The sequence below is a fragment of the Diadema antillarum genome, unplaced genomic scaffold, assembly GCF_040938485.1.
Source record: "Diadema antillarum isolate AM-2024a unplaced genomic scaffold, OU_Dant_1.0 seq00000445_RagTag, whole genome shotgun sequence".
In the NCBI taxonomy this organism is placed as follows: Eukaryota; Metazoa; Echinodermata; class Echinoidea; order Diadematoida; family Diadematidae; genus Diadema; species Diadema antillarum.
Window position 1 is genome coordinate 381215 of NW_027271419.1, and position 26860 is coordinate 408074.

The 26860-nt window shown below is 40.5% G+C and overlaps 2 protein-coding genes across 2 annotated transcripts in view; one reads left to right on the forward strand and one right to left on the reverse strand.

The window, feature by feature from the left end:
• The first annotated feature begins 2313 nt into the window (after positions 1-2313).
• LOC139732730 (uncharacterized) lies at positions 2314-15137 on the forward strand. Its single transcript, XM_071643581.1, has 7 exons — positions 2314-2437; positions 5741-6625; positions 7424-7562; positions 8429-8593; positions 13276-13427; positions 13699-13805; positions 14919-15137. Exons 1-7 carry the CDS (start codon positions 2314-2316, stop codon positions 15135-15137), a joined length of 1791 nt encoding a protein of 596 aa, XP_071499682.1.
• A 4438-nt stretch (positions 15138-19575) lies between these two features.
• Positions 19576-26860, reverse strand: part of LOC139732731 (dynein heavy chain domain-containing protein 1-like) — a 136308-nt gene continuing 129023 nt past the window's right edge. The window contains exons 83-89 of the mRNA XM_071643582.1: positions 26086-26287; positions 24568-24704; positions 23596-23693; positions 22461-22656; positions 21513-21718; positions 20471-21023; positions 19576-19956 (exon numbers count right to left, since the gene is read on the reverse strand). Coding sequence (XP_071499683.1) covers positions 19576-19956; positions 20471-21023; positions 21513-21718; positions 22461-22656; positions 23596-23693; positions 24568-24704; positions 26086-26287 — 1773 coding nt within the window. The remainder of the gene's footprint in view (positions 19957-20470; positions 21024-21512; positions 21719-22460; positions 22657-23595; positions 23694-24567; positions 24705-26085; positions 26288-26860) is intronic.

Sequence of the window (26860 nt, forward strand, 5' to 3'; positions counted from 1 at the left end):
AGAATAAGGCATGCATAGATTATAGACAGGTGAACTCGCAAGCAAGCGGTATTGTTATGGAATTACACTGCTATCATTTCTGAAATATGTGAACCTTATAGCTGGTAAAATTGGGTCTTTGAGAGCGTCTGGGGGCTACGCCCCACCACTTAAAGCGTCTGGCAACGGTCATACATTTATTCTGTAAGTGTAAGAACAAGTTCCAGTGGGTTTCATGGGGTTACTTTCCTAATTTTCAGCTATAGGCTAGCCTAGCTGGTAAGAGTTTGGTCTTTGGTGCGTCTGGCAGCTATTGTCTGGCAACAAGGCTAGCCTAGCTGGAGTTGGGCCTTTAAGAGCGTCTGGCGGCTACACCCCACCACTTAAAACGTCTGGCAATGGTCATTCATTTATCCTGTAAGTGTAACGAACAAGTTCCAGTGGGTTTCATGAGGTTACTTTTTCAGCTAGGCTAGCCTAGCTGGAAAAATTTGGGTCTTTAAGGGCGTCTGGCGGCTACCCCCCACCACTTAAAACGTCTGGCAATGGTCATTCTATCCTGTAAGTGTAACGAACAAATACCAGTGGTTTTCATGAGGTTACTTTTTCAGCTAGGCTAGCCTAGCTGGAGTTGGGCCTTTAAGAGCGTCTGCATGGCGGCTACCCCCCACCACTTAAAACGTCTGGTTATGGTCATTCATTTATCCTGTAAGTGTAACGAACAAATTCCAGTTGTTTTCATGGGGTTACTTTTCCAGCTAGGCTAGCCTAATTTTGGGGGGTCCTTTTTGTGGCCCTCCTGGCCACACCCACCACCGATGACCAGCCAGACGTGCATTTCCATACTCAGGGGCATATGTACTAAATTGCTATACACATAAAAATTGGTAACCTTTTCAGCTAGGCTGACCCCCGCTGGCTCCCGGACTATTAATTGCATGTATTCCGTGTACTGTGACCTGTCGAAGTCGATCCGTTTTCAGTTACGAGCGACATACGGGGACTGGAGCTCTAAAACTAAGGCCTTGTCACATCGTGTCTGGGGAAGCCTGCGGGTTGACTTGCGGGGAGTTTTTTTTTCCCTCCGGAGCTCCCCGCAGTGGTGTTGGCCCGCTCTAGTACCCGGAGATGCGCACGCAAGTCTGATTTGCCAGTGTCGCTGGTCATCTGCGCGTGCATGTTGAGGGTCAGTTACTGTCTCTCTGCTAGCTGCTGTTAGTTGAGAGTATAATATAGACATTCTGTATGACTTTCTGCCATTTCAAATTACTTCAGAGGGATTCCTTTGCAGATAAGTCAGTCCTCACCCGCCGCCCAGAATCAGAAACTTGCAGGAAAACATATGTATATCATATATATATATATATATATATATATACACACACACACACGCACACACACACACACACACACACACACACACAGAAGACAAGCATATTATCACAGTAGTACATGCAACGATACTCCATGGCAGGTCGGCATGCAAATAGCAGGTAAGTGGCACGCGTCCAGCAGGTAAAACGCAAGTACGGAACTATGTTACATCTTTCATGTCCACCCGCAGAAATTGTACTGCTCGTACTCGCAACAAGCCCGCGTAACTTGCCCGGAGGCGCAGCTGCCTACAGGAAAGGTGTGACACGCAGCACACCGTAACACACAGATTGACACACGCACACACATCTCCCCCGCCGAACTCTCCACTACTATACCCACATAACACACACGCACTCGTCTCCGTACACGTACACATTTTTACAAGAAGTGCACTGCTATCCTAGAGAAGTGAGTCTATTCATATCAACGTACTATAGATCTAGTACTTGTCGTTTTTACATTTGTGGGCGTTGTTTGAAATCATTTCTACATTAGTGGGCGTTGTCTACATTTGTGGGCGATGTTAAATTTTTACATTTGTGGTCGATTTTCTACATTTGTGGGCGATGTATTTTTACATTTGTGGGCGTTTTTACATTTGTGGGCGTTTTTACATTTGTGGGTTTAACACGGACACTAGGGACCTACGGTATTGTTTCTTTTCTCTCTGTGCGTCTGCGGAGGTCAGCGTGTGTGTGTATGCGTGCAATAAGTGATAAGGTTTATATACATTGAAATGGTTTATATTTGTGTGTGTGTGTGTGTGTGTGTGTGTGTGTGTGTTCTTGTCTGCCTTATCTGAAAGAGTTTGCTTCATGATCGTCATGTGCTGCGCCGCGAAATTGGTATTCATGCTGATTTGTGTTTCTCCGAGCCCATGACCAGAGACGCCATACCTTAATTGCAGTTATTGATGCTCATATCGTCTGACTTACTGTTGAAAGATCGGCTTTGAATATGGCGCTCCTGAATCTTTACACGAAGTTGTCGCTATTGTCGACGATCTGTCTGGTCGTGGCGCTGCTGCTCGCCCAGGTAACTGGTCTGGCAGAATTTGGGAGAAAGGCGTACATGAGCTTCGGTGAGCTTTACAGTACAATTAGGCTGCTCAATCATTTCAGTCTGTCCTCTGCGGAATGCCCAGTTATGTAGGCCTAATTGCAGGGATGTCACTTTTGTAATGAAATGAACAACTCGGCTTCTACTTTTCTTTCTTAAGTGTCATGTTGAAATTCAGGTGATATCATTTTTGTCAGATGTAGCCACAATCCTGAATATTCCCATCCCCCGGCCTCCCCCATCGAAGATCAGGACGACTATGTTCTTGACTGCTTGACTGTCGATGATTTTTTTTTTTCTGTTAGAAATTCAGTACGTTAATGCGTGCAGCGCTATGGACACGAAACATGGAGGGCCTATTGAAGAATGTTAAGGGGATTAAATACATCTGTACTTGCAATCGGTAGGAATATTATCGTAAAAACAGCATTACGTTATGGAATTTGTAGTATTTTCCCCCATTTTTCTTTTTCACGATGTAAAGAACGTTAAGATTTTTCCTCCATCTTTTAAACCATCATGAATGAATACGAGGATATGTTACACAAATCTCTTTACAAATACAAATATAATTCAACGTTTAGCTTAATAGTGAAACGTTTCCGCTTAAAATCAAATACCAACTGTGCATACAGCTGTATTATACTTTACACGGTCGAATTTGTGCACTCGGGCAATACTTAAACTTGTTCATAGGTAGGCACACAACGGCTATTGAAAGAAAATTGTCAATGAGCTTTGGTCTGCATGAATTCTGTTTGGTGTAACACCTTTAACCGAATGTTAAGAAGCCATGATCACATTTCACACACACATACACACACCACCACCACCACCACCACCACGATAAGTACCACACCACACACACAATCAATCGTACGCAACTAAATGGTATCAATGGAGTTCATAGGCGATTTTCATAATTTTACATCATACTTAGGGTCTATAACATAAATCGACAGCTCCATGTACAGATTTGTGGAACAAGTTGTTGTCCCTGAGCAGAGAAATTATTACCCTGAAAAAAAAATCAAACAAATTTCACTGAACACGGATGATGACATAGGAGATTCACACATTTCAGAAATGTGGCAATGTAATTCCATTGTAATACCGCTTACTTGACAAGTTCACCTATGTAGAATTAATGGAAGCTTTCTTGTTTATTTTTGCTTCCTTTAGCCCCCATAAACAATGCATCCTTATGGTGAAGCTGATATGTCATCATCCTTGTTCATTGTGATTGGTTAAAAAAAACCGCAAACGTTCATATTCCTCATCCCAATCACTATAAATTACAAAACTCTGTACCCAGTGTCACCACTTCACAGATGTTCAAAGGTAAAAGTCTGAAAATCGCGTGATATACATATTCAGACTGTAGAAGGGCCAATACCAGATCGTCCACCGCGGAGACTGCGTTTGTTTGTTTATCCCGATTCTACAGAGATTTTCTCTCATCGGAAGCAAAGGTTATCGCTTCCGGCCACCCACCAAAGTGTATCGGATCACAGTCCGATGAATCTGACTTGTATTGGGGTGCGTTTATAAGATTTTTCTTTTGGCCAGAAACAGTGTTTTGAAACACTGTTTATGGCCAAACAGTGATTCTAGCTCGAAAAAAAATCTTATAAACGCTAACCGTGATTTGAAACACTGTTTTGAAACACTGTTTGTAAACGCACAAAATAGTGCGTTTACAAACAGTGTTTCTGTAGAAACAGTGTTTCAAAAATCTTATAAACGCAACCGCGATCGCAAACACTGTTTATAATGACGTCACAAAGCCTTGCGCGCACCCTGTTTGACCTTTTGCCGAGGAAAAACTGCGCAGAGTGAGTTGCGCAATGGCACAGTCTGAGCGAGAGCCCCAACACGCTCGGAGAAAAATCTTATAAACGCTCTCCTGACGAAAGTGTGATTTGAAACAGTGTTTCAAAACAGTGTTTCAAAACAGTGTTTCAAAACAGTGATTCTAGGCCCGCAAAATCTTATAAACGCACCCTTGGACGACTATCAGGTCAGTGTCAGACATATCGGGCGGTGATCCGATGAGGCAAGATCGTCCGATGAGGATCACGCGCGACATGTCTGACACTCACCTGATAAATGACCGATCAAGTAGGATACATCAGACTGCGATCCAATATAATTTGGTTGATGTCCGGAATCAACAAACTTTGTTTCCGATGAATGACCGATGAGAAAAAGTTTCTGTGGAATGGGGGATACAATTCCACATAGGCCACTCAGCGGGAACAAAGTTTGTTACTTCCGGCCACCCATTGAAGTGTATCGGATGGCAGTCTGATAAATCTGACTTGTGTTGGTCGACTATCAGGCCAGTGTCAAACACGTCGAGCGTGATCCTCATCGGACGATCTTGCCAAGTCGGATTACGCCTCTCTTGCGCGCCTTGCACTGACCTGATACTAGTAGTCGACCAACACAAGTCAGGTTCATCTGACTGGAGTGCGATCCCATACACTGGTTAATGGCCTGAACAAAAAACAAAACAAAACAAAGCTTTGCTTCCGACAAGTTAGACCGATGAGAGAGAGAAAGAAAGAAAAAATCACTTGAACGGCTGTATTACCCTACATCAGAAAGATACAACCTCCCGCAATGTAATACCATGGAGCTACTGCATGTTTTTGCCTCTGTTTAGCTTTGCTTTGTAAGTAAAACCTGGCTCTGATATTCTCTACCCGCGGAAAGCTTTCATTTTGAAGGAGCACAAAACATCCACAACAAAATTTAAGGTGAAAAAAAAAATGATAGGACAAAATTATGATGGATCACGAAACTTGCTTCCAGTATTTCCATTATCTGTGTTGCAACTAAGGGTATTACCTACACACACACACACACACACACACACACACACACACAAGAATGATAATCATGAACTGTAATGCAAAGGCCACGAAACCGAAAGGAGAGGAAGGGCCTGGGCTGCAGCTCAGAGGGTTCTACAAAGGAGGTACTAGGCGAGCCTTTTACCTCCTTGGTTCCCGAACTACCACTTCCGAAGGTTCTAGTTGTCGTGGTATTATACTCTCGGGTTCTACCACAGATTCATCCAATCTTTTTGTTGTTGTTTTATTTTCTCTTTCACTCCCTCTTTCTCTCCATCTCTCTCTCTCTCTCTCTCTTTCGCTCTTTGTTATCTCCTCTCTCTTTTTCTTTCCAGCGCTCATTGCTCTTTTTTCTACCTGTCTCTCTTTGCTATTTTTGATTCTCCTCGCTCTTGGCCCTGCACCAAATGATGGGATAAAGTCCACTCTGTGTTGTTTCTTGTCGTCCACGGTTGCGCTCTTGCGAGGGAAGACCGCTCTCTATCGTCTGCAGAAGCACTGGAAGAGTCCTCGCCAAGCACAGGATCGCCTCCTCAGACACATTCTCCTCGAGAATGGCGACACGGAGTACGGCAGACGATACCGACTTCGAGACATCAAGGACAGAGAAGAGTTTAGGGCTCGCCATCCACTCACAACATACGAGCACTATCGTCCTTTCGTTGAAAGGGAGATTAATGGCGAGAGAAACATTATGACCCGGAAGTTCCAATCCAGTTACGTCAGGACTTCCGGTACGACTGGTCACGGCAAGATGATCCCTCACACAGATAGATTCGGGTTGTTCGTGAATTATATGGATATTCTTTACGCCACTGCTCGAATGGAATGCCCTAAACTGGGGATATATAATAAGCAGCTATACCACTATGTAGCCCCTGTAGTCTCTGCAACTAAAAATGGAGTACTCGTCGAAAGTATCATGACTATAAGAGAGGACACAAGGCTGTATTACACCACACCTCCAGCTGGTTTTCACATACATTCCTACGAGGTTGCGAACTACATTCACCTTCTGTTTGCACTTAGTGACGAGAACCTCGGCTCTATTTTCGTCGTGTTTCTGAGCACGCTAGAGAGCCTGATGAAACAACTCGAACAGTGGTGGGAAGACATCGTCCACGACATCGAGTACGGAACCATCCGTGAGGAACTCGATCTCCCTGACGACATACGGTCGGCACTGACAGCAGAGCTTCCTGGAGGCGACAGACAGAGGGCGCTAGAATTACGGCAACAGATCGTAGTCGGACTGGACAACATCTTGCCAAGGGTTTGGCCAAAGCTGAGAGTCATCATATCCGCGGACAGCACTGGAATCTGGCCCAAAATAAGAGAGAAATATGCAAGAGGTACAGTGATGCATCTTTAAAATGACTTTCCCGAATCATTTGCTATATATTGGTCATTATATATTGTTTGGTATCTGCAAATACTACCGAATGTGGCTATGTTGGTCGTTTTTCAGTCCATCCTATACCGGTCATTCAATATCGTTGTCACGACTGAAAAAAAAAAATATTGTGCAGTAGTCTGTTAATGTCTGGCCAAGCGTGATTTTCAAGTTGTATGTATACTATCGACTGAATTCTGTGCCAAATTTCCGAGTATCTTCAAGGTAAAGGTTGATCATGATCTTGAGTGAAACGTATAATGCCATTCAGTATGGCGAGCGTGATTTGTCGGTTGTTAAATGCACTATCTGAAGTTGGGCGAAATTCCCGTGGAAAAGTCTTTAAGGTAAAGGTTGATCATCTTGAGTGAATTGTAATGCCATTCCGTAAACAGGGGGTAAAAAATGTTCAAACATTTACCACAAGACAGGGCTTAAAGCCGAAAGTCAGGGAAAGACAGAAAAAAAAAACAGAAAAAAAAATCACGGATGTTGGGTTAAAAATGTCAAAGCTGTCATTGCCAACCGCAACTTCACAAAGAAAATTATGTTCTGCCCAACAAAGGGTTATGCGGGGGGTGAATGTTCAAAATTTGAGAATAATTCGTCAACTGTATCTCAGAAGTGTTAACACGTTGTTCATGAATATAAGCAATGATTAGGGTATCTTGTTTAAAATCCAAAAACATATAACATTTTTCACAGTAGCTACTTTAACATCTACAGCTTCAAAATTCACTTTGACTACCACTGTTAGACATTACCTTAGTTTCCAATGGATACGGAAGCTCAGAGTCGATTTTTATGGGAATCTCCATTTGGGCGTGGGACGAGCGACCGGATCTGCTCTTCACTCCTACCACAAACTTCTTCGAGTTCATCAAACTGCAGAACACGTACGTATACTATGTACCCCTTGTTGTTGTTCCGTGAGCAGAGCACAGGTGGCAGTAGATCAGACGGTATGAGCTTGGTTAGAGATGGGGTAAAAGTAGAGAAAATTTGGTTGTGGACTGCTGTAATGTTTTGCAGTGTATGATAATTCACTTCCGAAAAAAAAAAACCCCAGTGGTATTTCAATTCTAGTAAAGTACGTGACGAGTGCAGTAACCAAGATAAAACAGAAAGACGATACGACGAATTAAAGTGGAGGGCCCCTAAACACAACACAACAAACACACGTGCACACACAAACGCACATACACAAACGGCAGGATAGATGATATCCACGTTTCAATTGTCATAACAGTCTAAACATTCGTCCTTTTTGTGCGAGACGGCTATCACTGATCCTTGCAAAAAACAAAAACAAAGCAAAAACAAAAACAAAAACAAAAACAAAAAACCGAGAATAAAAAGTTTTGTTACTTCATCTGTCAATATTTCCTTGTACCACAGAATGGCAGACTGCCCACAGTTCATGAAGACACACCTAAACTACTTCTCCTGTTATCACCTACAATCAAACTCCCCTATTTCTCAATGAAACTATGAAAATTATGCAACACGTTGTAAAAAAGTCAGAACTGAAACCAAAAATGACAAATTTATTTCATTGATTGGTTAATAAACAGCTGATGAAGGCTACAGACTTTCGGCGATTATTTCAAATTGATTACTTGATAAACAAAATGTGTATAGAAGTATGGATGAAGCCTTTTTGTTGTGTTTTCAAATAACGATTTAGTTTCAGAGTTTTGTAAAATATGTGTGTTGTTTTTGTTTGTTTGTTTGTTTGTTTGTTTGTTTTTGCTTTACTCAGTCACGAGAGTCAGCCTGAAACGCTGTTCCTCGACGAGCTCGAGATTGGCCAGGAGTACGAGGTCGTGATTACCCAGGCCTGCGGACTCTATCGATATAGACTGGGAGATATCATTCGAGTCACCGGTTTCCATGACAACTGTCCTTCATTTCAGTTCTTGTACCGGTTAGTGCAAACATTTATGTAGCCTTTGTCACTATGTGACAAATGTAACCATCAGCGAGATAGAAATATCTCCCATTAGTTTGTATCAGGTATATAGGCTTATAGTCTTCAGTTTTCCTGAAAATAAAAACCCATCATGGTCATTTTGACATTAACTTTCACGATTTTTTTCAAACGGTATGAGCAGTTCAACATGATAGACCGGCATTGTAGTCAAGGTGGTGGCCAGAAGCTGTGCCTCGATTTTTTTGCATCATCTGTAGCATGGTTTTTGATGGTTTAACTATTTCGAGGGTGCTGAGTCCGAATCTGGATGACTCAACTTTTTCAGCCCGGGAGGGTTTCCCGTCCGGATAGAAGAGTTCGGACTGTACTCAAGATGGCTGCCAAAGACTGACATTTCAGTGTGCTTTATTATAAATGGCAACATATTTCATGGTTTTAACCTGTTTTGACAGTGCTGAATTGGAATCTGGATGAGGCAACTTTTGCTCTTAAATGAATCCCACAAGGATTGGAACAATCATCCCCCAGCATTCCTACTGATTCACACTGATCAGTTACTAGCCATCCCCTTTAGAATTAATTGATGGTTTACCCTTTTTCGTATGTATCTATTCGGGATCCAAATCTGGTTGATGCAACTCTAGCATCCTTGAGAGTATAAAGAGAGATCTTAAAAATCATGAATATCTTAAAACTCTGAACGAAGCCCAAGTTTCATCAACCAACCTAGCCTTTTGTCAAGGCCCTCTCGCTGTATGGTGAAGAGAGCCCAGCTGAGTGGGGTTGCGCGAGGGCCTTTTGAGATCTGCTTCGCATCCTTTTGTTAGCCCTTTGAATTACCGACTTTTGCTCCCCGATTTCGGGAGCAAAAGTCGACCAATCAACGTGTCTGTCTGCTCGAACCCGATTTGAATAGAGCGAATGCACGCCGCAGACCTCACAGAACTCTACACACTGAATGTGTACACAGACTTCTGTGGTAAGACCTCTTGCGGGTGGTCAGTGATGCATGCGAACAGGCATGACCACATCAAGACTGAGGATACGGGGAGCGCGCCATTCCATTGGTTGACCGGAACCTGTTAAAATAAGTATTCACAAGGGTTCACGTGTCATGAATAATAATGTTGAAGCAGATCTCAAAAGGCCCTCGCGCTGGCGCGCTCGGCTGGGCTCGCTTCGCTCGCCCATTACAGCGAGAGGGCCTTGACAAAAGGCTACAACCAACCTGGCATTCAGCGCCCTGGATATGTGGGTAAACTCCTCAATTTCCTTTTAATGTATTCACCATTTACAAGGAAATACCGAAGTGGGCATTTCAATTTTTAGCGGCCATATGCACGTAACCACCCCCCCCCCCCCCCCCAATAAAGCCAGAAATGCATCAACCAGATTCAGATTCAGCACCCGGAAAAAAAAAGATTATTCCTATTTTCTTTATTTATCAATTTGTAACCATTAAGAAGGAAATGATTATTCAAATTTTCAATTTTGGCTGGCATTTTGAATATCTCAGTTGCAAGGCCCTCAGAGTCGAGGGTGTAAGTGTTGCTTTATCCAGGTTCAGCTCGAAATAGGGTAAAACTATCAAATCCTTTCTTTTCACCAGATATATAGAAAATAGAACCTACATGGAAATTTAAGTTTTTGGCGTCCATCATAATTATAATTATATTTATTTATTCATTTACTTATTTCTAATGTTTTGTCAGGGAAGCCCATTCATCAATAAATAGTAGTCTTCCATTGAGCCCTGAATAACATTGATGAACATAATGTACATTTAAATAAATAGCAAAACGTATATACAGAAAAAAAAGGATACTGTACATTGCAACTGAACATTGAAAAAATGTGTTGAAGTTCATTGTCGAAGGATGCCGAGGGTCAGATAGAAATTACAGTCATCAGGAAGAAATCACGGTTAAAGAAGTTTATTATGGTAAATCACTCGAACACATTTACAGGGATGGATTTGAGGATTGTCTCGCCCGGCATGAGAGGTGCGATGCGGTGAAGGACTTATGAGTAACTAATGCAATAAGCTAACAAGACTAGAGACCGTTTCTAGACTGGTGGACTCTTTATCTCTTTCGTTGGTTACTCTCTCGCTGTTCAAACACGAGTTTTACTCTAAGCTGACAACACTTCACTCCATCTCCCAAGTAAGTGAAGTGAACTCTAAGGTAAGCATGAAGTCGGTCTTATATACCGCTTTCAAACAAGCTCCTCTTGTTCGAGAGAGATAGAGAGGACCAGTCATGAAGGTCACGAGAAAGACGTTTATCGCGCTGCGGAGTATATAGGAGAAGGACGTCTTTGAGCACATAGATAAGGAGCTCAAAGTCATAGGCAAGGAGAGGATACAAGGACAGGAGAAAGTCAAGATAAGAAGCAAGCAGAAAGGGGCTGAAGGACAGTGAGAGTTAGGGCAAAAGGAGCAAGCACAAAGGGCTGAAGGACAGTGAGAGTCAAGGAAGTATAGGGAGCAGGCTGAAAAGGCTGAAGCTAGGGCAGTGAGAGGCAAGGGCGAAGGGTAAACACGGTAAGGGCGAGGACTCTGAAAGTCAAGACAAAGTTGAAGTTAGGAAAGCAAGGCAAGAGATCTGAAAAACAAAGCAAAGTCAAAGTGAGAAGGGACACAACGAAAGTACTGAAGGTGAGAGCAAGGTCAGAGGGAGGGAAGCACAGAATGACATGTGAAGGTCAGAAGAACAAGTGAACACAAGGTCAAAGTGGTGAGAGCATAGAATAGACTTGTGAAGGTCAGAAGAACAGAGGAAGATGGACAAAGAGAAGACCCCGCTGATGCAAAGCGATTGAGATTGGGATAGCTAATATAAATTTGCAATGGCGCTAGCGAGACATCCTTTACATAGAATTGTAGTGTACAATAATCACGAAAGCAAGGAAAAACATGTAATGCTTTATACATAATGTTACATCAAATATCTGAACCAAAATGCGTGACAATATTCCATATTCATCAAGAGTTGCATCATCCAGGTTTCGATTAAGCACCGTTGAAACACGTTAAAACTATTTCTTCCTTTTTCGATTTTTTTCACCATTTATGAGAAAATATTTCGAATTTTAGATTTTAAGTATAAAAAAATCATCAAGGAAATAAGATTTGCATGACCCAGATTTCGATTCAACACAGGCGACAGGTCTTCGAAGTAGGGTAACCCACCACTAAATGACTTCTAGGATTGTAAAACAAGGTTAGGCCCAAAATCTGACTTCGTCAACCAGACTGGTTTAGAATGTCCGGTTGTCTTCGTCCCCATACAATGCAATGTAATCAATGCATGTATTTTGTTCGCTTTGCTCTTATTCTTGATTTGAATTTGGAGTTAAAAGAGTTCACAGGTTTTCATTTTGACTGATTTCGGCTAATCAAAGTCATGGGTAATCACTGCGATTCTGCAATGGCGCTGACTGAAGATGATAAGCAAAATAAAAACAACAGCAGCAGCAACAACAACAACAATAAAAACATTTGAAAAAATACCACCTGATGAAAGACATTATCCTGGTTGGTTGGAATAATAATGCTTTTTCTTACCCTACCTATAAATCTTAATCACACGTAATATTTAAACGCTTCTTGTGCCCTGGTCTGAAATACGCCTGTGTCAAGATATAACGAACAAAAAGCCTAATACCCACTGTAAATATACACACTTGCAGTCCCCTTCACCATTTACAGCAGCGGTTCTTAGCTTGCCATTAACTCATCGGTAATTTTCCGTGCTGAAAAGCCTGTTTTCTTTTTTGTTTGTTTGCTGTATTTGTTTGTTTCGTTTTTCTGTTTGTTTTTGTTTTGTTTTGTTTTTACTAAGCAAATGAATGATTTGCCATTAGGACGCTAATGTTGAAAAAACAATGGCAAAGTCCAACATTCGGAAAAGTTTTTTCTCCGAATGTGTTTCCCACAATGAAGCCGATCAAACCATTCTTGATTGCACATTACCTTTGTGCGTAGTTCCCCCGACTTGTGTGAGAATGTCGATTGAACATTGCTATAGGCCAGTAACAAACACGAAGAATGGGGAATTAATCAAATGCGAACAACGCAAATATTCCAATAATCACGGGAGGAGGGGGGGGGGGTGTTTCTAAGGAGGGTTGAGGGTTGAGGGCTGCCTTGAGTTGGAGTCAAATTATTTTGTTATCTTTCCTATCTCCTTTCTTTCCCTTTCAATTCGCTTTGTGGACGCACGCACGATTGTGGTGTGTGTGTGTCTGTGTGTCTGTGTGTGTGTGTGAGTGTGTGTGTGTGTGTTGACTTCTTTTCTGAGGACCTACCCGCACTAGAATGCACACGTCTGTAGATTCCCACATCACACATTTTTTTAATGAATAAATATGGCGTACTTTCAAAAATTTCATTTTCTATACGGGTTTTTGAATTATTTTCTTATCGATCAATATGTAGATATTATGTAGTCCCTATGTTGCAATTTGATGGCTAGGAAATCTAATACTAGTAGGCCTATACGAAATTAAAAGCAAATTATAATAAAGGCAGACAACTCGGTCTTGCCCTTTATAGAGACCAGATGTCACGTGGTGCAGATTTCTAATCTAAATTATATACATTTGTAGATTTATTATTGACCATTCCCATCACCATGTGTCCCTCTGTAACTTTCACATTCTGTCATTTTCAGTCTGGGCCTAATACTGAATTTGCGATACGAGAAGATTGATCAGGGAGTCGCACTCCAGGCATTTCAGGCCGCCGTTGATCGCTTGCCGGGCAGGGTCAAACTGACTGAGTTTGCTGCTGCCGAGAGTACTTTGCTTTCAGAAACATGCACTGGTGAGTAGAATAACATATAGTTGGGTTTATTACCCTCTGACATGTTAATCTTTTTTTTTTTTTTCTTTGCTAACAACCATGAGTCAAGATGGGCTTTATGAAGTTGGTAAGGTGTCATTTACTCCTTTGTTGTGACTCTCTTGCGTGACTCTTAGACGCCACTTTTTTAATGCTAATAATCCTTTATTAGAGGACTCTCTTGTTTAAAAAGGAGTTTCTGTAAATGCTGAACATTTTCTGATTTTCAACTTGCCTTTTTACTCTGAACCAGTTTTTGAAAGGGACGAACTTATGCCTTACTATTTAATCTTCATGGAGTTGGAGTTCCAATCTGGATATGAATTGTATGAAGAGATCACACAAGAACTCAATGCAATGGTAAGTGTCCTCCTAACGTCTTTTTCTCCTTTCTTTTAATATAATAGTCAAAGTTCAATAATACACACAATTTACCCTCCTAGAACAAGAGTGAATTTCCCCTATCATACATATGTTTACTCACGGTAATCAATAGTCATTTCTGCACAGCCTTTAAATGTTTTCCTTTGTATCTAAAATAGCTCATGTAATGATTCTCATGGAATTTCCAATACTATCAAAAACCCATGTGGACAGTTAACCCTGTATACTAAAGAAGACATGGCACAGTTCAAATCACCATGGCTGAAAACATCGAAAAATGCCAAATACATTGGTGCACATCATCTATATTGCCATTTTCATAGGCTATCCCGAGGTCACACTTTACACAATACTGAATGGAATTAGAGAAATATAACAATAATAATTACTTACTGCACTTTACTGTGTTTCTTCAGCCTCACATGTGATCTTACTGCATCGTCTACTGTATACTCTCTACGTTATATTTTGCAAGTCATCCAAGGTTGTACCATACTGTTGTCTACCTATTGCACAAATTGAATATCTATTTCGCTGCTCACCGTGTAAGATACATTAGATGCAATCTGGTATTCAAATGCTTGTATTCGTGCAACCTAGAATACCATTTCGAATAATTTCTAAGCACTTCCCTACTTTTACACAACGACTTCGAACTCCCTGAAACCGTAAAATACCGTTCATTATGGAAGAGTCAGAATGGGCTAATTTTTTACCATTGGTATTTGTATTTCTGTATATGGAGCTTCACATTATTATTAAGAATGAAATAAAATAAATAATGTAACTTTCTCTTTAGCAAAAATGCGGTTCCATCACTATCCCTGGTTCCAGAGAATGAATATTCTTTGATATAATAATTCATTCATCAATCTAGCAATGAATCAATCTATTGGATAATCAATCAGTTGATTGCCTATGACTGTCCGACATTTATTGCTTGGTCCATGAATATAATGAGTACATTTATCATGTTTATTCATTAACAATGTTTGTTTACTTCGCTGTTCACTCATTAAGTCATCCATCAGTTCATTGGTTTATCTATTTGCCGTTTCATCTTTGACTCGATGTGCTTTTTACCGACAGCTCGATCAGGAGCTGCGTGACCGCAATAGCGACTACGACCGGCTGCGCCGGGAAGGTGCCATTGCGCCCCCTCGAGTTCACCTCGTGCAACCTGGAGCATTCGAGGCGTTGAAGGGCCATATTTTGGCCAACACCAGCACCTCTGCTAACCAGTACAAAGTACCGCGCAAACTACAGTCAGAAAGCCTGGTCGAGTTCTTACTTCATGAAGTTATGTGATTGTATGGGCCACACAATGGCCCCGATAAATCATGTAGGCCTACCACCCATGCTTTGATGACAACAGAAGATAAAAATCCAGCGGATCCTAAAATCTATTAATACAAGCTTTATTGTGTAGATATGGTATGGTTGAATATTCTCAAAGCATTCTACTGTCCTAAAACTGCCACTGTGGGTTCTTCGAACATAATCATGATAATGACCATGTCAATGAAGAACATAGTATTACAGTAATATATAGTATACTGACTTTTTTTTTTTTTTGAAATTCATTTTTAACCTGTTGGAGAAGTACTATTTTTTCCATAACACACTTCTCATTTACCTCAGCCTGAGAAATATTCGGGAGTAGTCTTTGATGGGTTAATCAGAAAGTTAATTTATATTGATAAGAAGACCTACATTGTACTATTATATTTGACATGTTGAGGAAAATAACATATGTTACTTGGCCCTTACCTCATAAAGCTTAAAGTAATATGGTGACCATAAAGTAATAAAGTAATGTGGTGACCATTAATAGTGTAATGTGGTGATGACGAATCTTGTAAACATATTACAGGTGGCTATCTCGGTATGTTCTAATGTATTTTTTTAATTGTTTGTTTCTCTTGTTCTTTTTGCTCTCTTTTCCTTTACGTCCCACTCCTTTTCTTTTGTAGTTTTCGTTATTAGGTTGTTTTGTTCAGTAAGATTTGAACATTTTCATCTATTTAGTACATGTAGGTCCCCTACATTTCATGTTTGCAAAATTGTCTTGTCTTCTTTAATGATGACATTATATCTTGTCTTGTGTTCTATTGATTTTATCATGATGTTTGTGTTTGTGGTGTGGAACAACCAAATCAAATCAAATCAAATCAAATCAAATCAAATCAAATCAAAGCAAAGCTTCTTGGTCTTATTGACATACAGTGTAGGCCTATCTGGTGTTGTCCTGACTATATAAAAAATACAAGTAGAGTAAGTATAAAAAACACATTCATGCTATAAACCTACACTAAATCACGCCCAGCCCCATGACGATTTTGTTGTATCACTTTTTCTGTGTGTGTGTGTGTGTGTGTGTGTGTGTGTGTGTGTGTGTGTGTGTGTCTATGTCTGGGAGGTGTTAACCTCATGTTTCTGTACATGTATGCAGTTCATATACACTTGTACATGTGTACACACTCATAATTAAATGTATGACATTGCATGTGATTGTATATGTGATTGTGTTTATACAGTGTATATGCACATTAAAATGGTTTACACAAATGTGCGTGTGTGTACTTGTGTGAGTGTGTGTTTGTGCATTATGCATGTATGGTACATGGACAAATGGAACCAATACATTACTGAAACATAACAGTTACAAGAAATTATCTTAACTTTCAAGATAAGACTGATTTATTTTCTATTCCACAACAATCACTGAAATTCTCATTGCAAACAACAGGTTGCATATTACTCTTGGTGCACTGTATTTTGCATATATACAATGTACAATACCATCAGAGAAGAGGACGATGAACTCGCTTATGTCAAGACAGAAAGACAGGGACAAACCCAGCAAAATTTACACTTCTAATAAAAAGACCATATTTACAACAATATTAAAACTGTTTGTAGCTGCCTGGCAGTGCAGTTATATATTTACCTTTCCATGTACACACATAATATGTAAATAAACCTTCTGTAGGAACCTATACAGAAACATTTACAATATGCATAGATTTACACTCTGTAAGCTGTAATATCGTGCAAAATATCTGAAAGTCACACTTACTTATTTACAAAATTCATGCATTGGAATGGATTATTTGGGACGGATTTGCAAGTTTTTCAACACAGCAGATATAAGACTTGGCCACTCTATTCTCTAGTCTCTCTCTATTCCATGATAAATAGAGAGCCTATATCATCTTTTTAAAATCTATTTTGCATAATATGAATGAATACAGTATACTGCATGTCTTTCCAGAGATTTACTTGTAAGATGCAGTGGTTTTATGCTCCTGTGTATATGTACATTGGATCTACACACCCTGCAGAATATCACAGTGACAAAACTTACAGATAAACAGTGATGTACAAAGTATGACTTTAACATCCTGGCATTACTTAAGTCGTCAATCTCACTCAATGCTTTGAAGAATTCAAGGTGTTTTCTGTGGTGTCAGTCATTCTATAGTGAACAAATTTAATACACCACACAATGAAAGGCTCTTGTTGAAATCATGAAGTCTGAGGTGACAGAAATAGCACTATTTTTGAGGGGCACATCTTTTCAGAAAATAAGACAATTTTTGTCACCACAGAGTTCATAATTTTACTACAGGCTCGAAATACAGCACGATACTGTATATTTGTTTTCTGTCTTCAAGCACATCTTTCTCAATAAGATTACAAAACATTTCCACTTACATTAGATATTCCTCAACAGTTCTGTTGTTTGTTTTCATATTGCAGCACAGACAATCATGTAGTATACTATGTACAGTGGAGGTGATTAAAGGGTGTGTACAGTTCAGGTCGAGGTGAAGATTTAGCTTTTAATGTTTTGTGAGATATTCAGAAACCACTCTATGAGATGTCAAAGAGCATGCAGTTCTAAGGGGAATAAAAGTTTATTCGATGAAAATCGGTTCTGAAATGGCTGAGATATCCAAAAACAAGGTGAAACAAAGAGATACTAATAAAGTTGGGGCATGTCGCCTTTTATTATGAGCACTTTTTTGGATATCTCGGCCATTTGAAAACCAATTTTCATCAAAATAAACGTTGAATCCTTTTTAGAATTACATGCTCTTCCATATTTCATAAGAGGCTTTTCATTATCTCACTTAGGAATGTTCAAAACATGAATCCCTACCTCAACCAGTACTGTACAGTCCCTTTAATAGTGGTCTATGAGGCTGATACCGATAGCACTCCACACACGCTATATCAATGAATATACCATGAAAATGACGTTGGAGGTAAGGCACATTTTTCTAATCTGCATCTTGTCGTCAACATAACGATCTTATGCTTTTTGATAGTCAGATGACAACAAAAGACCAATCAGCAAACAGGATTTCATTACTCCGTTGAAGACAAATCCCAAGTACGAGTACTCTCGGGCAGGTGTCTATGGGAAATGCCTGTTCAAACAAAATCAGCCCGTCCTCAACGGGTTGTTGAAGGATATACATGTAATGAACAAGAGGAAACAGTCTATTCTCAGATATGTTTTAAAAGAGAGAGGAAGAGACATCAATTTCAATAAGCACCTGTGAGGAAAGGTGTGATATAAAATCGGTGGCATGTGAATGAAAGACTCGGTCGCATATTTCTCTGCTGTACACACATTTTGCTTACAGTGTATGAATCTACACAGACAATGGTTCATACATGCTATTAAGATCTATATACACCAGGATCCTGGTTCATAAAACTCTTTAGATCAATATACAGTTAGATCCAGATTCATAATATCCATTTACACTAAGATCTCAAGTTCATAATATTCATATACATTTGGATTCAGGTTTGAATGATACACTAAAATCCACACACACTAAAGATGCACAAAACAGGATCATGGTTCACATACAGTGAACACTTGGATCTACAATACACTAAGATCCCGGTTCATGTACACTAGGATCCATAAATACTAAGATCCATAAAACACGATCCTGGTTCACTATACAGTGTATGTACACTCAGATCCACCGAGTACGATCAAGGTTCACTTACACTGCAGTAGGATCCATAAACACTTAAGATCCTTACACTCTAAATCAGTGTTTATATACACTAACATCCCAAAACACTCAGATCCAGGCTCACACACTTAAATCCATATTATATATATATACTGCATAAAGCCAATAGGTCCAGAGTGCAGGCTGTGACCTATTGTGCTAAAAATATCCCATCAATACAATCATAACATCAGAGATCAACACATCTTACTGGCATCCTTTCACAGTCTGCATCTCTATAGCACCTCAATGAAGAGTCCAAGGTGCTTGATATATTTTTTATACCAATGGTGCAATGTTGTACTGTTAATACCATTTAAAGGCCAATATCAACAACAAGTAGGATTAATTGCATTTCAGACATGGTGTGAACTTTCTTATACACTAACACTGGATGAATCCAGTTTGTTTGACAGCATTTATGTCATGTTGTACCACTGACATCCTTGCACCATGAGATTAAAAAATCTTGGTGTCCTCTTATCGTGTAACAAAACTATAATGGCTGCAAAGTATGGTACTGAAGGTGCAATGCTACACAATGGACACTCTGGTAACAAAAACGATCAATAGATCTTGGCTTGATATTATTGCTTAACTACAGGATATTGGGGGCAGCGTACATACAACTTTATGTTACCAAAGGTGCACAGTGACACCACAAATACCCAGTTAACCTTTGTGATCAACAGAAAGTGGCGTCCCTACAGTCTGCACGTGGCGTAAACTCTCTTCTGCATCCAGACGGAAGAGTCGAGGGTGCACGGAAGGTTCACTGTGAGGACTGGGTCACCCACGAAGAGTTCTTCGGTGCTAACGTTCCCAACATATGCACGACATGGATAGCTGGACGAGGAAGCGTGATGCTCGTCACCGGCGGCAGAGTCGTGGTTGATGACATCCGGCTTGAGCCACAAGATGGGAAGGGCGGAAGAGTGTCGGTTTGCCGTGGAGGATGGAGCGGAGGTGTTAGGGAGCTGGATGAGGGAGCGTCTGGAATCCCAGTCAGCATTGTGGAGGTGGAAACCAGCCAGGTACACGCCCTGGGCTGGGGGCTCTTTGGGGGGTTTCTCAATTCCAGTTATCTGATAAAGAAATGAGCAGGTGGAAATTCTGTTACATATTGTGGATTAAGTAAATCTGCATCAAGCAATTTCATCTTCAGTGCCTCAGATTTGAAGGCAAAGGTTGCATCACAGCTCATAAAGTCACAAAGAGCTGGTACATAGACGGCATGTACCAACCTTCAAAGACAAGTTTGTTGGGTTAATCACTCAATAATTTAAGAAGACAATCTGCGGTTTATCAAAGTCCCAAATGTCAGTTTACAAAATGATTTCCATCTTTTTATAGGATAGGAATGTTGATTCTCTGAGTGCAATTTCATGTACAGAATTATGAAGATACAGTTGTAGATTCTCCATCACTAAGGAATAAATAAGTTAACATATATCTCCAGTTTGCACATTTCTACCTTGATGCTTCACAGGACTGTACTGCTTCATAGCCAGCTCCTGACTACAAGCCTACTATCTCATCATCTGAAATTAAATCTGGTGCATTATAGAATCTGGAAGACTGCAATATCTATAAAGTTACCTCAATCCCCATCTTGAGTTGGTGCAGCTCAAGATACTCCTTCCTGGAGTGTTCCTGGAGCACAGTGTCAATGAAAGCCTTGGGACGACTGAAGGTTGCTAGTCTGTAGCACGCTGACACACTTTCACCCGCATCTTTGTAACTCAGCAGGAGCTCTACTCTGGTCTTGACATCTGCCAGCCACTCCCTCACTGAGGTGCGCCACGGTGGGACGCCCCCAGCTTCCTGCATCCAGTCTTCAGGGATGCAGTTCCTGCTCAGGGGCGAAAGTATCCGGTCAACACCAGGAGTGAGGGCGGCCTCGCCCACCACTGCCTTGAGTGCCAGGTCCACGTCGAACTGCACACAATCGATGAGAGACCCCACAGCGGCGATCTCGGCACCGATGAAGTTCTGGAGGTGGTTGAGGGACTCGGGTGCCTGGGTCGGGAGGGCTGGGATGTCAGCCAGGGCTTCGTCCAAGGAAAGGATGTACTTGGGTAGGGTGGGAAGGTACCAGGTGTCAATGGACATCTTGCAGCGAGCCAGGGCCTTGAGTGACTTGGAGAGGTACCTGCGAATTAATTACATTATCATAACATCAGCTTTGTAGTATATCAGCACAACAGGGCTGCTTTTATTTTACCACAACTCTCATAAGTGCATACAATTTTTTAAAAGAAACTTTTATGTAGAAAACAAGTTGCTCTTCAACACCTCACAAACTGCACATCATGGTTGTACGTGTACATGTACATGGACCCTTTTTCCTTAAGAGGTAGGATTGATCTTATGCTTGATTTATTGAGTGTAACTCAGCAAATCAAGCGTAAGATCAATCCTGATCTTACAATGTACATCTGCTTCATGAAGATACTTGTGCTTGATTTAAAGCACAGATTTAGTGGCAGACTGAACATAAATTTTTTAAATCGCATCAATCGCAAGATCAATCCTACGATCAATCTGCATGAAACAGGCCCGTGGTGTTTCACAAGCAGTACTTATCAGTGACTGTTGCACTAAAGTCTCTACTAATCAGTTAGGTCTAGGTCCTGCCTACCTGCTGGATCTTCTCTCCTGGAGTTCTCTAGCTCCGGGAGAAAGTCCAAGATGAGGAGGCTCCACGTCATCCTTCATGGTGTCAAAGAGATGCTGGAACCGCCTGGCGACCATGTTACCCCCGGTGCTCCCGGACCGCCTCTCTCGCCCCATCTCGGCAACCAGGGAGGCGAGCAGGGAGGCGGCGCCCATGGAGGATGGCATCTTCTGTGAGGATGAGCAGAGAAAGTTGGCTAACTTCAATGTCATGATCCTTGACGTTACACAGCAAAGGTCACATTTGCAGTAATAGAGACTCAAATCATGCCGTTGAATATTCCTACTTGCGAATGACATTGCGGGCGACATTTTTTTCAGCTCTAGTTTATTAACTGTTGATGAATATTCACTGCTATCTCCCGAAATGCTTTTGGTGTTGGTGTGTCTGGTTTTTGAAAGTTCGGAACCATCAATTCTGGATACAAGTGTCTGAAGTAAGTTGTTGGTGTTCACCAATGAAGATAGCTTCATTGGTGAACACCGACAAAAAAAAAAAATATTGAAAAAAATACCAGCTTACTCTTGAGGTATAAAACATTTGGACAATACTGAAATACCATCTAATGGTCTAGACACGACATATGGGCTTGCTGTCAAAGTAACATAAAACAAAACAAAACAAAACAAAACAATAGAAGATGAAAAAAAGAAGAAGAAATGAACGCCATCTGAAAACATTGCAGCATGCCATTAGTTGCAATTCACCTCGTAAAAGAATGAAACCTAGCTTCTGTCAAATGCACAGATGGAACACCCGATAGTCTAACAGGGGATGAGTTTGGCCTGCCTTCAAGCAAAATCAAACAAAAACAAAAACAAATACAAAAATGACTTTGACACTGTTTAATAATGGTTATATTATGACCCCCCCCCCAACATTCAATGGTCTAGATGAGGTGATTCAGCTTGCCTTTAAGTTGCTCCATGGCTGCAGCAGACTATCAATCAGAGCTCCCACCACATCAGCATCCTCCAAGACGTCGGTGTGCCCTCCATAGACCAGCTGCTCCACCATCACCCTGAGGGTCTGGATGTTCTCCCACGGGGATACGCCCTCCCCGCACCAATTCAGGGATGACATCATGGCTTTGAGGTCGGGGATTCCCCTGAAAGTGACATCAAGGTGGCATGCATAGAGTATCCAGAGCAATATCATGATATATCACACAGTTATCATTTATGATTATTATTTATGTTTATTTGGCATTTCATCATAAAATACAAATATAAAGTCATATCAAATGATACAAAGAATCATGTGGTAATTCTCGGTGCATACCACTAGTATGCACCTAGAATCTGATTATTGGCATTGTTACTTGCACTAATAGTATTACCATATTTCTTAGCAATAGAACTCGTATGTAACTGAGAGGAGGAGGACAAGATAAAGTCTGCTGGTTCTGCTTCCACTACTCAGTGTACCACCAGTGTTGTTGCTTTGAATATCAACGCTATTATCAACAGCATTGATCTTAACAGTCTCTGTTTTGTTACCACTAATACTTCTTATTGATATCATATCATCTCTGTATCATGGATATACTGGGTATGTGAGCACAATGAATTGTGTCAAGTACCATGCATGTGCATAGTATGATCTTTAAATAGTCATGTGGGATACTGACAAAGTAAAGTTGCTTGAAAGTCGTTCTAGCAATGTCATGCATTAAAATTACACCATGGACAGTACTTGTATTATTTTCTAAAATTACATACCAAATTTTTCACAAATTTCTACAGATGTGTAAAATATTTTACAAAAGTAAATGAATAATTTTCACCATAAGCTGAGTAAGAGATATGGAGAGAAAAAGATAAATGAGCACAGAAATATATAAATATATACACAGAATAGTGTACACAGTATACTTTGTATGGCTACAGAGAGAGGGGAGGGGGAGGGAGAGAGCCATGAACAAACTTGAACCTGTTGTCACCAATCTGCTTTAGTCATACATGTAACTCTAGCTCTATCACTGCTGGTCCTAGAGAAGGACATTTTTTTTTTTCAAGGAAGGGAGGGAGGGAGAGAGAAGGCTCACCAGGAATAGTCTTTGCTATAGCCCAGGCGATAGAAAAGTCGCCGGTGGGATAGGACCGTATGTAGCAAGGCCATGCAGAATACAAGCTCAGTCAGACTCTGTGGAGCATAATACAACATGCAAAGCAAAACATTTTTAGAGACATTCCTTGATTAAATACTACCACGTTTTGGTGGCTACTGAAATAATGTTCTTAATCCTCTTACTTCTTTTTAACTTTTATCAAAAAAAAAAAAAATAATCCACCATTATCCTTGACAGTGTAACTATGTGCACATGAATAATCAATATGCCATCATCGATCCCAAGAACTCATTGAAACCCTCCAACACTGTAGCCTAATTAAGCCCCTGGCTCCTAGATGTTGTAATTTCCCATATGAAAAACATTTGGCATACCAAGTTCTTGGAAACGGTGGATTCAGTCCAGCAATTTCAAGACAGAAACTTTTGTCAGAGCAATCATTACATCTTTTTCTAGAGATTACAATCAAAGGTTTGTTTGTTTGGGTTTTTTTAAGTCATGGCTCCATTCTGTACTCGTTTTATTCAACGGAAAGAATTTCATCCACTTCAGTCCAGTAATGGATGGTTTGGGTTCTTTTATTTGTTGAGTTTGTTTTAATCACAATGTATTAAGATGTAAAAGCCTTGAAGAACATTCCAATTTGATGATCCCTGTCCAGTTATTGCATTCATCGGATCCTCTATGTGAATTAAGTGATGCATTCTCTGTATGAGAGTAAATGCATCTTGCGACTCAATAACTGGGTTTTGTGATGATGGAGACAGACTAAAAGAGAAGGAAAAAAATGGAATGATCTTGTTTTAGTCCCACAGGATGTACACATAGACACTTTGACAAATCCCTGTTGTAAACTCTTATTGAAAGCAAAAAAAAAACCCACAACAAAACAAAAAGAAGACAAATGAGACAAAAGAAAAAGGAAAGGATAAAAGCCTTGAGTCTCACCTTGGCCTGTGTGGTAGTGACCATGTGACGATGCTGATCTACCGCTGCCATGGCCTGGTTAAAGTATGTCCTCAGGGTGGCTTTAAAGTTTGTGTTGGTCTCACAAGCCACCTGCATGCCATTCTGAATTACCAGACCTTTCGAAGGAGAGAGAGAGAGGAAATATTATTGGTACAAACACATGATTACATAAAGATAGAGTAGCATTATATCTATTAAAGGTAGGGAATCCCATTTGCACTTCTTAAATGAAGAGTTGTATAAATACAGTGGTATGTTGAAGAGAATATCATTTTAGAAACTCCCATAAAGTATTGAAAGTGGAAGGTAACATTTAGTACATTTTTTTGACGGTTAGATTTTGAATTGAATTGTTTTCGGGGCTCACCGTAAATTCCAGTACATTACTAGGCTACCTTCGCAGACCCATGTACTGCATGTGTGTCCATCATGCATATTTTGTGAAGAAAGTTCGTCAACACTTACAAACATTTCTATATACATTCTTACCACACACTCTATATGTTATTACATCAACTCTAGTACTTTTAGATTTGTGTTTATAGATCACAAATACAGAAGAATGCAACAAAAAGGCTTAAGTGTGGCTGACACACAGAACTACTGAGTAGTTGAGTTTTGTGCATTATTCAAATTTTAGATAACGGTTGACTTCCAAATTTCTAAGCAGTGGCCTAAGCAAGTCCCCTGAGGTTCATATTTAATGTTTTGCTGCATTTTGGGAGGTCTGTAAAAGGTATCCCCTACCTTTAAAGGTTATGCCAATACAAAAGTATCATTTGTTATAGCCTTTTGCTGAAATCAGTGTCTACTACTGGAAAGGTGGATATTTTCACCAGAGTAATTTTTCGTGCTCTGCTGTAACCAGGTGTAATAATAAAGTCTCAGTCCAAAAGGAAGGCCAAGGTGACACAATAGGAATCACGTATGATTGGGTAATCTCTTTTTATCGGCAATTGGTTTCCAGATACGATTGTATCTGTGCCAATCAGCAAAGGAAGCACTCCAAGAGGCACAATTCAACTTCACTCCATCTTTACACTTTCATTTGCTACATTGTAGTTTGTTCACTGTAGTGCACCTTCAGATGGAATATGAATAAGCTGAATATGTCTTCATCGTCGATGCATCATAGAAAATAAGGCATCATGCAAAGCATACAAAGGAATTCTTGTTTTTATGACCCCCACCCCTCCAATCTTTCCCAACGGATACTGTGCTCATATGAAAAGCAACATTGACTTTTTTTTGGCAGAGTGCTTACCCAATCTTTGAGTCAATTGCCTATTCGACCGACCTTTAAAGCATGTAGTGTATGACTGCGTATACAGATGGTAACCATACAACTGTATAGCTTGCAACGAAAAGAAAATACAGAAATTTGAATACATTTCATAAGATGCATAAATGATGATAAAGTTTTTCCTTCTCAGTAAAGCCAACACCCTCCCCCAACCAATCACTCCCAACACTTTGTCGTCAGCCACTTCTTCTCACCTGGGAGGGGTGTTTTGCTGTCAGCCGTAGTGATGAAGATGAGCTTGAAGTCGGGGTGGACCTCCAAGCCCTCATACACGCTGGACTGGCTGGTGGTCAGGTGGGACATCATCTCAGACATCAGGTCATCTCCCTTGAGCACCTTGTCCACCGGCTTGGAGGGCAGCGTCTTGTCAACGTACGTCGCTGGAGTGACGATGTGCTGGAGAAATCAAAAAAAGAAAAAGAGAACACATAAATATCAATCAAACCACACACAGACCATGTGATGGCAAATGTTGATGTTGATGTACTAGAGACATGAGGCAACCTGCAGAAATATGGACAATATCAATCAACATGTTCGTCATTTCATAAATAGTTATTTAACCTGGCTGAGAAAAAACAAGGAAAAGTAGAAATCACGCGGTGCGTAATATATGTCCCCGCCGGAAGTAGCATTTAGTGACAAAATGTACAATATAGGTAAAAAGATCAAGGTCAAAGGTCAAAGAAGTCAAAGGTCAAAATTCTATGTAGAAGTTTTGAAGCCCTCACCTAGTGCCATCACATAAAGCAAACGGAATCGAAATCGGGTTAGAAATGGCGAAGGAGTAGCATTTTGTAGCCAATGTACAATATAGGTAAAAAAATCGAGGTCAAAGGTCAAAGAAGTCAAAGGTCAAAATTCTATGTAGAAGTTTTGAAGCCCTCACCTAGTGCCATCACATAAAGGAAACGGAATCGAAATCGGGTTAGAAATGGCGAAGGAGTAGCATTTGGTAGCAAAATGTAC

Coding starts and splice junctions, on each gene's coding strand:
- LOC139732730 (XM_071643581.1), top strand. CDS start 2,314: ATGGCGCTCCTGAATCTTTACACGAAGTTGTCGCTATTGTCGACGATC. Junction 13,428..13,698: donor GCTTTCAGAAACATGCACTG/GTGAGTAGAATA, acceptor ACTCTGAACCAG/TTTTTGAAAGGGACGAACTT. Junction 13,806..14,918: donor CACAAGAACTCAATGCAATG/GTAAGTGTCCTC, acceptor TTTTACCGACAG/CTCGATCAGGAGCTGCGTGA.